Below are 14,111 nucleotides of genomic sequence, written 5' to 3' on the forward strand. Positions count from 1 at the left end.
CAGAGCACCACATATAAAAGTGATCCAGTAGCGATAACCTTCTGGTGTAGCGACTGGCATAGGTCCCTTAAGATCAGAAAATACAATTGCGAGAGGGCGTGTTGGAAGGAGTGAGGGGCCTCGAGGAATATTATGTCACCTGTGCTTGCCCATAAGGCAAGGTTTGCAAATTGGATCGGGATTGGATTGCATATTGTTCATCTTCATATTTAAGACAAGCTGATTCTCATACATGTCCCAGATAATGTTTATGCTTCTGTGGCAGGTTCGTCGATGCCATAGGGTCAGGTCAAGTGGACAGGTGCTTGCAGTACTTGAGGTTACCGGCCTTGTAGTGCGAGTGGTACCGTTAAGATATCCAATGTTATTATCGTTGACAGTAGCTGAGAAATGAAGTGCTTTGTCTTGAAAGAACTGGACCAATGACCCGGCTATGTTGATCTCATATCCTTTATGACGTGTAAGATGGAAGGGTGAAAGCAAGTTATTGCAAAGATCAGGTACATGCAGTACATCCTGAAACTCGACAGCCTCACAGACCTCTCTATTCTTCTCTTTTGGCTCAAACACAACTGTCCCCATGCCTGCCGAATAGATGATTGAATTGTCTGCTAACCGAATCGGAACCACATGTGGTGTCCAGACATGAAACCAGTCTCGACGATGGCTCATGTGAGATGAAGCGCCTGTGTCCGTATTCTAGTTAGATGATGCTGGGGACAAGAGATCAATACTCGCTTGGCTGGCAGTCTCTTCTGCAATGTTTGACTTCTCTGTCTTTGCCTCTCCTGCCTTCTTGCCCGATTTTGTATTCCGACGTTCCTGGACACGCTGTATAGCTCGCTCCTTGGCTTTCTTTTTGCTGAAACACTCCTCCTCAGTATGTCCAGAGTTGGTGCACCAGCTGCAGATGGTATCGGATGATGCCACATGAGTGGCTTGGACTCTGACAGCGCTCGCTTTGAATGATGTTGCTGAAGTGGTGTCGCGAGAGCAGCGCTGCATCTCTTCAGTGTGGAAGGCGGCAACGAGTTTGTCGAGACTGAGAGAATGGAGGAGAAGGACTGATGACACAAAATTGTCATAATCAGATGGGAGGGCACGGATGAGAGTCATGGATTGAAGCTCTTCGTCGAGTTGATCGATGGTGAACTTTTCAGGGCGGAGTGCTTTGATGTCTTGTATAGCTTGTGAGACACGTCCAACGAGAGTAGAGAGAGACTCTTCATCGTCCTTCCGAATGCTGAATAAAGCATCATAGGCATTGAAACAGGTGCCCGGTTTTTGCTGTTGGTGAATGTCTTTCAGTTTCGACCACATAGCTGTGGGCTTACCCATGAGGAGACTGATATGAGCGCGCTGTGATTCATCAATGCAAAGCCAGAGGTATCCTGCTGCAGATGAACGAGCTTGAAGGTAAGCTTTTGTCTCCTTCTTTTCGAGCTTTGTGGGTTCACTGGGATCGGCTTGCTCTGGTGGCTCCTCGGTGCCATCGAAGTGGCCGAATAGCCCCTTGATGCACATGTAGGCCTCGAACGAAGGTGCAAAGTGGTTCCAGTTGCCAGCATGGAGGTTGGGAAAACCACGTTTGGTGGTGTCGACGACGTCTGAGTCGTTCATCGTGGTGTGGAAAAAAAAGAGACCGTTGGGGTTAGAGAGTGTGTGTAGGCCCGTGATGGGTGGATGCGACTTCCGAATGGATAGTGATGTCCCTTAGGAAAGTGAGCGAGACTTCGACGTCTAGTGAATGGTTCGCGAGAGGGAACGAAAAAATTGCTTGGCTTAGTAAGGCGCGGGGCCCATAACCTGTTGAGAGCAGGTTGCGTAGCGCAGCAGGGAAAGCCAGGTCTGGAGTCGAAAGTCAAAAGCTAGTAAGCGTTGACTTTCGACCTCCAGTATTGGTAGCTACGATTATGTAAGGTAAGAGCGACATGGAGGGTGTGCTACTTCAACAGTTTTGGGACGTGGAGAAGGCCTTGATGATGGGTCCTGCGAGGCGGAAACGGGAATGAAGGCGAGGGGTATATGCCAGTAAGCAAAAATAGACTTACCATTTTGTCCATGAAGTGCAGGGTCCGGTCCGATTGCAAGTTTTTGCGCCGCTTCCAGCGTTCGTTCACTGGGTATCGTGTGCTCACTCTGCGAAGAATGAGTTCCTAAGCAATCGGATTGAAAGGATATGATGATCTCGTACTCTGGTCGTAGCTTCAAGCAAAGAATGCCAGTTCCATCCCTTATTTCCGAGCTCTTCAATGGCATCATATTCGTCTTTCGATGGCCTGACCATGCCGAGAAAGTTTATCTACATAATCTCAGTATGCATTAACTCGAATAAAATTTCATTCACCTGCGATGAGCCACCTAGACCTTTTCCTTGAGGCAACTGCATCTTCCTACCATTAACATGCGGTTGGTCTTCACTGAGGAATCTCCAGTCATATGCGGAATTTGCTACCGCACGCCCGATGAAGCCTGAAATCTCATTAAATACAGCAATATAACTGGAATGCACGCTAAATACGAACCCGGAACATCGATATCAGACACGTTGGGATTGTATTCCCCTGCTTCAAGTACGCCCACGATGGTATCTCGGTCCTCGCTCAATCTATCAACCCGATACATGTCAGTATTGTATAGAGATCGGAGAAAGACAGAGCAAACCTAGCAGCAAGACAGAGGCCGGCTGTTCCACCGCCAACAATGAGATAGTCAAGTGGCCTTTTGAGAAACTCCCTGGATGATACGATAGGCATTTAGTCAATACTCTGGTCCTTTCGGTGAATATCCCATTTTATGTCAAGGAGAAGGGCCTCCGAATTCCAGATTAAGGATAAGATGAGTACTGTCGCGTCCAACATCAGACGGTTCTGATCTCGACTGCTCGTCGGGATTTTCCGAAGGGCCGGTGGCCGTCACAAAGACTCAGACCTTCTTCACCTCCAGAGCCTACCGTCGGGCCATTAAACGGTAGGACATGTGCCGTAGCTATGCGTCATTGATCGCAACGACAGACTTCCTCTGTAGTGCACCCAGCACTCTTTAACTTTAAGCTGCGCGCAAAGATGTCAATGGGCCTGCGACCACAACGAGCAATGGACGCACCCTGACCCTCAAAACTGTATGTATGCACTGTACCTTTTGCGGAGTTGCGGTGAGTTATCGGAGCGTCACCAACCATCTATCGCCTGACCGCCGGGAGAGAGGTCTGATGAGATAGAGCCTGAGCGTGCGAAGTTTGCCCATGAGTGTGATATCAATGTGTTCCGTTCCATAATAGTGTCTGAGTGCAAATAGTAGTTTTGATTTGGAGGCTCCGAGTCAGCCTAAGAGGGGAAGATCATTGTTAGCATACGTGACGAACCACGGATTTCAATATGCACGCGGGATAGCTCTGAATCCAGGAGTTTTCTCCGCAGTCGTGAATAGCTGTCTCCGCCCATTATTATCCTCAACTCGACTTCTTTCTAATAAGGCTTAAAATGCTGTAGTTCCTGTGATAACCATCTAATGATTATTCGCCTTACAGCGTCTCCTCGGATGCCTACTGGCGTCTCGCACCCACAAGCATCTGCTTAAGGAGAGTGTCAACGTCAGCATCCATGCGTGCATACCATTCAGCATGACCTTCAATTCTATGATGGTTCTCAGTACGAACCAACACATATAAGGCTTGTGTTCGAGACTGACCGCCCCGGATTCCTGCCACACCGATGAAGCTCAACATCCTCCTCTCCGTCTACATTCACCTCTTGGCTGCATCCGCAGCTCTGATATGTGAATACTGCTTCTGTTTTGAGGATGCTGCGAATATTGGCCTCCCAATCCTGACCAGTCAGTAGTATGCTGTTTCTTTCTCACGAGAATGCGAATACTCACTCCTTCATCTAAGCCAAGGGAGCATGCAGTGATTTCCAAACCTTGACGGGATGCGAGACGAAATTGGTCCTTTGCCTGGACGCCATCGCTTCGGAAAAAAATTCCACCGACATCTAGTAGGTTTTTTGAACGTTGGCTGCTTGACTTCTGTGTCCTCACAAATTTCGAGGGAGGGAAGTAAATGATTACCAGGGAAGGATATCGCGACGTGTTAGGTTTCTCCATCGAGCCCCTTCAGCACACACATAGTATTGGTTCTGTATGAAAAAGGTGGCAATTTTTGGTCGTACACTCTTTCACAAAGCCATCTAGGGGGTTACACCTGCATGAGAACTATCCGATATCATAACACGGAAAGAAAAGCAACGTACTAAAATGCCTACAGATGCACGGCTCTCGGACATTCAGGATCACCCTTCACGAAAGTGCCGGCAGTGAAAGTGACTCGATATGTTAGACAGTGAAGGATAATGTAGACGTCGGACCAAAAATACAAGCCGTCATGACCCCTTCACATCTCACGTTTTTCTTAAGTCTCAGCTCATAGGCAGATGTCGTGGCAAGCAGTCAGAATTTGACGGATTTCTCTTTTCTGAGATGGATAACTATGGATTCAGAGCATCGCGCGAGCCCTTGCCGGGGTCTTTGAGTACGGGAAATCGCAAAGGTGATTGATAAGAGTACACGAGCATACATACGTGTAGAATAGTGACCTGAACCACCGCAAAAATCCAATTCAGAAACGAATGGCCGTCGTCAGACATACTTAGTAGGACGTACCTACTTGTCCTGTTCGCCCTGCTACGGGTCCCTGAAAAATCCGAGTTCGTCTTCCTGTCTAACCAGCCGCCCAATTCGATGTGATTATGAGTCTTCACAGGAGGTTTGGAAAATCGTCCTCGAAGGTGGTGGTCATAGGTCAACATGTCTTGTTCCCGTGCCATCATTGAATGTGATGACAAACTCGGATATGCTTCGACATTGAGATACAGGACAAGCGCCACTTTTGCAACTGTTGTTCAATGTCTACAGCTCGCCGCGATACGAGCCTTCGAAATTCGAAGGTCTGCCTGCACATTTATATGCGCGCAAATTTAATCAGTACTTGCCCAATTTGAATTTGCAAGATTCAAGAAGACGACGACGACGGCATCATCTTTCGCGTCTATGGATGACTTTCTCTTTCACCAGGTTCAATCTCGACTGTACGCTGGCAGGGGTCGGTCTATCATACAGACCGGCTAAACCTTCAAGCTTGGGTTGCCTCTGATATTTTACGTTGGACGATCCCAGATGTACATTTGTGCGTTTGGAGCTATGAATTACACTTCATTATTTCTTGCCTTTTCCCATTCGCTCACGGCCAAAAATTGCCGCCATGAATTGAATCAAGTCCCCTCTCACGTCTCGCGTCTTCCCTAAGTGCCCTGAGTCTCGGCTCGTTACATGCAAATGTCGTAGCAAAAAATCCGACTTCGTCGTCCTTGGAGGTCGTGGTCGTAGATCAATGTGACTTAAAATCCCGCACCACCATGACCAATCAACGTGATGAGAAACTCAAATATGCTTCGCCACCGATGCACACGACGAGCGCCTTTTCGCAACTGTTGATCAACGTCTAGAGCTCACCGCCGTCTACTGGTAGCCGCTGGATACCAAGCTTTCAAAATCCGAACGTCTGCCTGCATATATGCGCGCCATGAACAGTACTTGCCCGAAATTGATCACAATGTGTACTCATCTAAGCTGACGGTGACATCGGTACCATCTTGGGCGTCTATCTGAGGAGTGTCCTCCTTTTGGGAGGGCATCAATCCCGTGCTTGTCAACAGTCCAACTCTGCAGGTGGTACCTTTGAAGATAGTACGTGCATACATGTACAATGCCTTTATACTAGACGCGGACGTGACAGACTAACAGTCTTAACATACTTTTTAGCACAGAGAAGCGCCAGAATGCTGGGTGCGCCCTATCCGACCGCGGAAGATAATATCCTTCCAAGTTCTAGCTCCACAATCGTGCTGGACCCGTAGGTAAAGTGACAGTACAGGTCGTTGACGTCTAATGTTGTTCGAAAGGGAAATATTGGCTACGCGCAATTTGTTTGTATGCTCCTAGGTCGAGGCGAGCCTGACACTCGCCGCGACAGCTTGGTGTACGGCGTGGGTGCACCGGGATTGATGAATAGGGTCGGACCAGGCGATCCTAGACAGCGAATATTTTCTTCCATCTACTGTTTCACTTCTCCCTTTAGTCACTGATCGTTTTTCAAACTCGGTCTATGGAGTGGCGGTGCTTGTGCGGCCACTTGTTTTAGGCGAACAGACGGAGTATTCCACCAATCTTCAATGTTGGATTTTCCTTGTGGATCGGAATATGGATGACCGTAAACAGATCCCTAGCACTGTGGCGGCGATCATACTCACGGTGGAATGTTATTGCAAAATATACTTCAAAAGCCATCAAAAATCGCCTTAGCTCCCGCAGTCATCGATTCAACCGATTCAAGTTCCTTCCTCGATGGTATATTCCTTGGTGCTCTTGTTGATTTAGCTCAGTCATAAGCGATCCGAGATCGGTGCAAAGCGCGTGGTTCAACGTCGCTTCCAAGCAGCAGAACCCTGCCAGTGCGTATTTGTCCACAATTCTCCACCAAAAGCTTGAAGGGGCGACAGGAATTTGACAATTCACGGTACCTAGCATCGCCTCTATTACACGATGCTCCTGATGACAGAGTGATAGAAACAATGAGACGAATATGCTTCAGATTACTATGGCTATAGCGAGGCGAGTGACAACTATCCTAATTTGCCGCTCGAGTTTTCACCACCATAACAGCGAACGGGCAGTGCCAACTTGGGAAGGCATCTTACGCGAGTCCAACGTCGAAAATTAATTCATTCATAGTTCAGGCTGTCGGTCCTGTGTCAGAAACAAAACTCTTAGTTGATACCCGAAGATCAAGATCGTCTCCTGAGAATAAAAGGACAAGGCTTCCTTTCTTTCCCACTAAGTTTGCTCGCTACGCGCCAGCAATGCTCCGCTTAAAAATATTCGCTCTTTTATCTACACCTCTATTGTCTAGCGCCCAGACTTTCACGGCTTCGAATGGTGCCCCGATTAATCAGCCTTATTCGTGGACTCGCGCAGGACCGAATGGTGGCCTTCTGTTGCAAGGTAGGTCTTCATCACATTCAACTAATCCTTGAGCTTAGTGTCGTCTAGATTTCGCCGCTGTCGACCTCCTAGCTCATTTTCATCGAGAGCGTATTCCTGAACGCGTCGTAAGCCTTCTCCTGATTGTTTTGTGGTGGGCTCACCACCATCTTAGGTCCATGCCAAAGGTGCTGGTGCTCATGGCTACTTCGAAGTGACTCAGGACATGAGCGCAATCACCTCAAACAAGCTCCTTAGTTCGCCTGGAACAAGGGCAAACATAACTGTGCGGTTTTCTACTGTTGGCGGCGAGTCTGGGAGTGCAGATACTGCTCGCGATCCTCGTGGTTTCTCCACGAAGATCAGAACAGAAGATGGGAACTGGGACTGGGTGTTCAACGACACACCCGTCTTCTTCATCCGCGATGGCGCCAAGTTCCCACACTTTATCCACACTCAGAAGAGGAACCCTCAGACACATTTGAAGGATCCTGATATGTTTTGGGTAGGTCCGAGATTACTTCGGTGATTCTGGTACTCAAGGCTATCATCAGGACTATCTCTCTCTGAACCCAGAGTCTGTGCACCAGGTCATGCGTTTGTTCTCTGACCGCGGGACGCCAGACGGTTACCATGACGTGCATGGATATTCAGGGCATACTTACAAATGGACTAAGTCAGATGGAACATTTGTCTATGTCAGGACTACTCTGCTTAGAGATACCGGTTTTAAGGTTAGCTCTTTTAGTGATCACCCGCTTGTGTCCTCGGCGGATGTTCAACCATTTTTTTCCTGTGTAGACGCTTGACAGGGAGAATGCAAGTGCATTGGCTGGTAGCAATCCGGATTATGGCACTCAAAAGCTTTTTGAGGCCATTGAAGCGGGCAACTATCCTACGTGGACTGTATGCATTGTGAGAAGTCTGTTTCTACACTCGTACCAAACTCATCCACAGCACATAAGCAAACTATGACCCCAGAACAAGCTGAAGGATTTCGCTATAACATCCTTGACCTCACCAAAGTTTGGCCTCAAAAACTTTACCCTCTCCAAGAAGTTGGCCGGCTCGTCTTAAACAGGAATCCGGAAAACTACTTCGCCGAGATTGAGCAAGTACGCCTCTTTGTTCAAGTCGCCTCAAGTTCAGAGACTAATTTACGTTCAAAGCTTTCCTTCTCTCCTTCAAACATGGTCCCCTACATCGAACCCTCTGCAGACCCTGTTCTCCAGGCGCGCCTCTTTGCCTACCCAGACGCCGCGCGCTACCGTCTCGGACCCAACTACAACCAGCTCCCCGTCAACTGCCCTCTCTTCCAAGCAGCCAACTTCCAGCGTGACGGCTGGGGAACGCTCTTTTCCCAAGGCAGTCGTCCGAACTACCAGAGTAGTACGCAGCCTCTAAACTATCAGGAGAACCCTGGTTGGATCTACGGCGAGAGTTGCGCAGGTGGAGAGGCGTGTGATGAGGAGCGCAGGGTCAACCATGAGAATTTTGTCGGAGCAGCGTATAGGGATCTGAGTGAATTTACTGAACGTGGGTCTGAATTCGTATGTGGCGGTGATTACTATGAATTGATGTTGTCCTTTTCAGTCGACTTAGAACAGCCCCGTGCTTTGTGGGAACTATGGAGTGACACGGAACAGGAAGCTATCGTTGGAAACCTGGCGTCGCATATGGTAAACATCAAGAACATCGGCATTATGAACAGGCAGCGTATGTGCATTCTCATATCATCTGAAATCTCTCCCCTGACCCAGCATACAGTTTCCGTCTTTGCTGCCATTGACCAGGGGTTCAGTGATGTAAGTTTTTCGTTCTCGTTTTCCGGGTCATTTTCCTCACAATTCGGCTCCTTAGCGTGTGGCCAGCGCTATCGGCGTTGCCTCCGTGGCACCGCTCACGGTCAAACCGGCGTCGGAAGCGTCCAAGTTCAGGACCTACCGCGGCCTTTCCGTCAACCTCACCGCGAGCGCTCAGAACGGTGATTTGACTCTTCAGCAGGTATCGACTGATGACTACTACTTGGACTAGTAAGCAACTATTTAAGTAACTACTTTATTGCATGATAGTGCATGATCCTTAATAGGATTTCGATATTTTGTTTTCAGGTTACCCTGGTGGCTGCTATCGCCCTGCAAGTTGTGTTCATGTAAGGCTTACCTGCTGGCGAAAGTTTTAAGTTACTACCAAGCTACAGCAGTTCTTCCGTATTTCTCCGCCTTTCAATGTGTACCTTGTCGCATGACCCTGAATAAACATCAACCTGAGCGTTCCGTTATACAATGTACTGATATCAGCTCCGCCATCTGCGTGCTGCGACGTTGACAAAGCTCGGGCGTAACCCAAAGATACGTTTATCAGTGAGTTGGAGGGTCGAGCCGACGATGAATTTTTCATGATTTTCAGGAATCAGAGCGGAGATACGGACATATGTTCCATTGCTCACGTCGGACTGCGTAAAGAAACATTAATTTCGTTTGGGAAGATCGAGAATCGGTCGATAATTGGAGCCGGTCCATGTGCACGCCCTTACATATAACGTCAGCATACGTCAACCCAAGAAATTTCCTAGTTTCTGCAAAGCCTTCCTTAACATGAGGATATACCCAAGCTCAGGTCCTTTCGTTCCCATCGCCAATCGCTCCGTTTTTACGCATCTATTGAATGAGGATGGGAACCTAATTGGAGGATACGACGCCAACCTACCAGCCTACATCGATGCAGTATCTGGGACAGCGTTGTCTCGAGGACAAGTCAGATCGCTCAGTCTATCTTTCGGATACGGATTGAGGAATTATGGTGCGAAGCGGGGGGACACTATCTTGGTGTTTTCGCCAAACTGTCTCGCTTATCCTGTAATTATCCTTGGAGGTGCGTTCATGTTTTTCCGGCTGATAGAACATGAAATCTCTTAACGCGCGTTACAGCTTTGGCTGCGGGACTACGGTGTACACTCGCGAACCCGGCTTATACCGCTCACGAATTAGCCTTGCAATATACCAACAGTCATGCACATCTGATATTCACCACAGAGGAGGAATTGCCAACGACCAAGGCCATGCTGAAGGAGCTTGGTGTGCCGGAAGAGGATAGCGCACACAGAGTCATCATGCTTGGTAAAAGCTTGAGTTGGGCCGGTGGCCCCGACGCCGCAATCAGCTCCGAAGCATCCGAGTTGCCACAGTGGGAAAAACTTCTTAGTCTTGGTTCTTTGGAAAAGGAAGAAAATTTCGATGGACCGCTTGCTGAGGAGACAGCACTTCTTTGCTACAGCTCCGTGAGTAGATTTTCCTTGACATCGTCGCTCTATACTTAGCTGTTTAGGGTACTACGGGAAAGCCAAAGGTTGTACTTGAGTTTTGACGTAACTTTTCATGCTCATGGATTTCTTACAGGGTGTCGAGGCAAGCAATCACGTCTCAAGAATATTCAAGGGGAGCTCATTTCAAGAATAGACAACTCACAAGAACATTATTGCGCTACTGGATGTCGGCGCCGCGAACTACCCCAGGGATGTAGGCTCAGTGGTACTAGGATTTCTCCCTATGTATCATATATACGGTAATTCCGTTCTCTTGTCTTCTGCTCCCTCTTTTGACTTTCCGAAAGGTGCCACGTCACTTTTGTTCTCAGGACAGAAACTGGGGCTGACCGTCGTGATACAAAAACGCTTCGACCCCATTAGTTTCTGCTCTGATATTCAGAAATATAAGGTGACAACGGTGACAGTTGTACCTCCCGTACTCGTGTTCCTTTCCCGACACCCAAGTGCGTTAAAAAATGAAGTCATCGGATAAATTCTAAACATACTATCCAGTTGTGGAGAAATTCGACCTCTCGACTCTAAAAATGTTGGTTTCCGGGGCCGCTCCCCTGGGGATCGAATTGTCAAAGCAGGTCAGATTTTAACAATGCGCTCTGGACTTGCTTGCTCATCAGTTGCTGTCTTCATAGGTCACTAAGAGGCTACGTTCAATGAGAGCAAGCTGCGCAGTTGTGCAAGGTTGGCGTGTATCGGACTACTGAAAGCCCTAGGACTTACCTACTGTCAGGATATGGAATGACAGAGATACCATCGGCACACTTCCTTCCTCCGTCAGATGCGGAGAGGAAATGTGGCAGTATTGGGAAGCTTTACTCAAACTTGGAAGCCCGTTTGGTTGCTGGGGATATCGATGCAGAGGAAGGTCAGCCCGGGGAGCTCTGGATCAGAGGCCCGATGGTCATGAAGGTAAATGATATCCTTCTTTTTCTGATGTCCTTTATTGACGTTCACTTAGGGATATCTGAATAATTCTGACGCGACTCGAGACTCAATGACTGGAGACGGATGGTATAAGACCGGAGATGTAGCGATTCGGGATTCGGAAGGATATTATTATATCGTCGATCGAGTAAAGGAGCTCATCAAGTACAAGGTATTCCCCATTCATTTTATTGTCACGTCATTCCGTACTGAAGCTCCGTTCAAGGGTTACCAAGGCGAGCTAGTATTTGTGACGTTCCAGATTTTCACAATTAATTACCAGTCTCCTAGTACCTCCAGCCGAGCTTGAAAGCGTGCTGTTGGGTCACCCTGACATCGCTGATGCTGCTGTGATAGGAGTGTACGACGCCTCACAAGCCACAGAACTCCCGAGGTACGCTGCCGCTGGCATATTTTTTTCATCTAGCTGATTCCCATTATTCATATTCAGAGCTTATGTCGTACCTGTAAATCCAGACAGGACCAAAACAAATGGACTAAAGGCATCTTTTGAATCTGAAGTAACGAAGTGGATGGTGTCAAAGGTGGCGAACCACAAGCACCTACGTGGAGGCCAGTCAGCCCGAACATCATGTTGTGGATGAGTGCACTGAAGGTATTTGCTTTAGGTGTCTCGGTTATAGATGTCATTCCGAAAAGGTTTGTCGACATAATAACACCGCCATCCTTTCCACTGACTTCATAATTCTCCATTAGCCCCGCTGGCAAAATACTTCGGCGAGAACTTCGCGAGCTAGCGAAAAATGAAATTCGAAGTCGATTGTGATACGTCTTCAGGTTCATGCAGGTTTAGTTCATATACTATATAGCGTCGCTTTCCCTCCACTTTCGCTCAGGACTGCCAGTCTGGTATGCCCTTAGAAGGAACTCACAACTGTAGAATGATCTGTTCTGTGCGTAAGATATTTAGATATCAAAACCATAATACGTAGACAGGAGCAAGCGATTAAAACTTGTTCTTTCACTTACTGAACGGGTGTCTGAGCTCGTTGATAGTGGCGAACACGTACGAAAGTGCATATGTTAATAGAGAAAGCAGGTATTTTACCGAGATATTTGTTCTGAAATGCCAGGCTATGTTTTCTCAACAGGCCCGCTCTCAGCATCAGTACGGCGCAAAAAATGTGCGATAACGTGTCAAGGAGAGTGTGACGACAGAATTAGAACAATATGTATACAGTAAGGTACGTAGTATCGAAAATGAAAGTGATGAATGGCATGGGAAATTTAAAGATGGTCTAATCTCGACGCTCGTTGATCCGCCTTCAGCTTCATTTCTATCCCGTACATAAACAACGGAGTCCTAGAAAAAGAAATTATTTGGCTACGCAGCTTGGCACCGTTCACAACAGTGGACCAAGAATTGTATGATGTGTTTCGACCAACCTTTATGTTGTAGTGCGCGCATTAGCATGCACTGATACACCGTAATCTTGCAGTTGGATTTCATACTTCACCACAGAGGGTGCCCCAAGTAAGAACGTTGACTGCCCTTGTGGAGAATTGTTTCAGACACGGGAACACATCCTGCGGGAATGCCCCCTCTACGAAGAACAACGGGGGATCCTCCGGAATGTGTCAAGGACTATTTACCTACCAGACATCCTTGGCACCAAGGAAGGAATCACAGCACTGAGCGAGTTCATGGAGAACACGGGAGCATTCACCCGGACGGGACAACCACAAAACGAGAAGCTCGCTCCAGAGCCAGAAGAGGAAGAAGGAGGAGAATGGTGGGAAGAAGAAGAGGGCGACACGGAAGACGAGCATGGATAACTGCCGCGCACCCACCACACCATAGACCATGTCCAGCACAGCCAGCACCCAAGACACGCTCGCAAAACACCCCAGGCTTCAGCCAACCGCAGGATCAAACGAACCAATTAGCCCACCACGAGGGCACAAAATACCATACATGTCCGTTACTCTACTCCACACTACACGCCAAAACACCCGGGGAACTCAGAAGGAAGAACGGAGGGACTAGAACAAGAGGGAAAGAGGATCCTGAGGCCCTGTACCTCCACCGCGTCTTAGTAGTTAGCTTACTTATTGCAATTAATCAAATGCTGAGGACAAAAAAAAAAAACAGAGGGTGCCCTCGTTCAATCGGCCAAAACCTGTCTTGGACGCTCGGACCAGAACCGTTGGTGTCGGGGTCGAAGTGCAGAACCAGACACCATCCCCGGGCCGTCAAATTCCCGCCTAAGAAAAATTTTTAGAAGATTTCTGTTTAACTAGAACCCACTGACATGAGCCAAACGGACGGTGAAAGTCAGGTGTTTTCGTCGTCCTTACGATTTCAAGTGCTCTAAGGCCTGACCTCAAGTTGTTGACCTTGATGGGCCTTTTTGGACTTGTCGTCGAGGCCTTGCAATCTACAAGGAGCGATATGAAATTCCGTGGTTGTTGCACTTGTCATGAGGATGAACAGACTTAGCGTCGAAAAGTTTCTTGCCGATCCTTGAAAGTGCCTTGAAGTGCTCCCCCTACGCCGGCCAGCGCTGCTTCTTTACGATAACCAAGTCTGAGTAAGTCACATCGATAAAGGCCTTTACTGGACGGTTCGGATTGTGTTGATTCCCGAAGGTTGCGTATGGTAGGGTTCCCATAGTTCCATCGCAACAACTCTCAAATAACTCGCGGGCCGGGCGGAGTATGTATTGTAACCTCGAATTCCAATCGGCCTTCTCTCTGTGACACGAAAACAAAGACGACTACAGGCAAAGAAAGGTACTGCGACGACAGCAGCATTCAAATATTCAACTCTCATATTCATTTGACAGACGATGGCCTGTATGTTCCA

General features: G+C 48.0%; 5 protein-coding genes across 5 annotated transcripts in view; 4 read left to right on the forward strand and 1 right to left on the reverse strand.

Moving 5' to 3' along the window:
* BT62DRAFT_979903 (GMC oxidoreductase) overlaps window positions 1–2,756 on the reverse strand; it is a gene marked incomplete at both ends in the record, with an annotated part of 7,202 nt that extends 4,446 nt beyond the window's left edge. Inside the window, 4 exons of the mRNA XM_043189475.1 lie at window positions 2,139–2,279; window positions 2,307–2,472; window positions 2,526–2,608; window positions 2,665–2,756. Coding sequence (XP_043041656.1) covers window positions 2,139–2,279; window positions 2,307–2,472; window positions 2,526–2,608; window positions 2,665–2,756 — 482 coding nt within the window. The remainder of the gene's footprint in view (window positions 1–2,138; window positions 2,280–2,306; window positions 2,473–2,525; window positions 2,609–2,664) is intronic.
* Window positions 2,757–3,690: 934 nt separating this feature from the next.
* Window positions 3,691–4,383, forward strand: BT62DRAFT_930250 (uncharacterized protein). The gene is made up of 3 exons (XM_043185887.1): window positions 3,691–3,841; window positions 3,909–3,996; window positions 4,049–4,383. The coding sequence occupies exons 1-2, from the start codon at window positions 3,714–3,716 to the stop codon at window positions 3,994–3,996; spliced, it is 216 nt and encodes a 71-aa protein (XP_043041657.1). The 5' UTR covers window positions 3,691–3,713; the 3' UTR covers window positions 4,049–4,383.
* Window positions 4,384–6,554: 2,171 nt separating this feature from the next.
* Window positions 6,555–9,304, forward strand: BT62DRAFT_930251 (catalase). The gene is made up of 12 exons (XM_043185888.1): window positions 6,555–6,571; window positions 6,622–6,666; window positions 6,718–7,056; window positions 7,105–7,163; window positions 7,211–7,540; window positions 7,590–7,769; window positions 7,837–7,950; window positions 7,998–8,150; window positions 8,205–8,571; window positions 8,629–8,751; window positions 8,803–8,840; window positions 8,896–9,304. Exons 3-12 carry the CDS (start codon window positions 6,915–6,917, stop codon window positions 9,067–9,069), a joined length of 1,680 nt encoding a protein of 559 aa, XP_043041658.1. The 5' UTR covers window positions 6,555–6,571; window positions 6,622–6,666; window positions 6,718–6,914; the 3' UTR covers window positions 9,070–9,304.
* Window positions 9,291–12,343, forward strand: BT62DRAFT_930253 (AMP binding protein). Its single transcript, XM_043185889.1, is given in 16 exon segments — window positions 9,291–9,398; window positions 9,452–9,909; window positions 9,966–10,315; window positions 10,363–10,388; window positions 10,402–10,403; window positions 10,492–10,599; window positions 10,648–10,806; window positions 10,856–10,935; window positions 10,993–11,041; window positions 11,091–11,269; window positions 11,319–11,456; window positions 11,511–11,520; window positions 11,576–11,678; window positions 11,736–11,857; window positions 11,914–11,944; window positions 12,002–12,343. 15 exon segments carry the CDS (start codon window positions 9,633–9,635, stop codon window positions 12,069–12,071), a joined length of 1,704 nt encoding a protein of 567 aa, XP_043041659.1. The 5' UTR covers window positions 9,291–9,398; window positions 9,452–9,632; the 3' UTR covers window positions 12,072–12,343.
* Window positions 12,344–12,790: 447 nt separating this feature from the next.
* BT62DRAFT_844784 (uncharacterized protein) lies at window positions 12,791–13,024 on the forward strand (the record flags this gene model as incomplete). The annotated part of the gene is made up of 1 exon (XM_043182452.1): window positions 12,791–13,024. A coding segment is annotated over one exon (234 nt), but the record flags the coding sequence as incomplete, so codon positions are not given.
* Between the last annotated feature and the right edge of the window lie 1,087 nt (window positions 13,025–14,111).

Source organism: Guyanagaster necrorhizus, assembly GCF_019112545.1.
Source record: "Guyanagaster necrorhizus MCA 3950 unplaced genomic scaffold BT62scaffold_8, whole genome shotgun sequence".
Classification (NCBI taxonomy): Eukaryota; Fungi; Basidiomycota; class Agaricomycetes; order Agaricales; family Physalacriaceae; genus Guyanagaster; species Guyanagaster necrorhizus.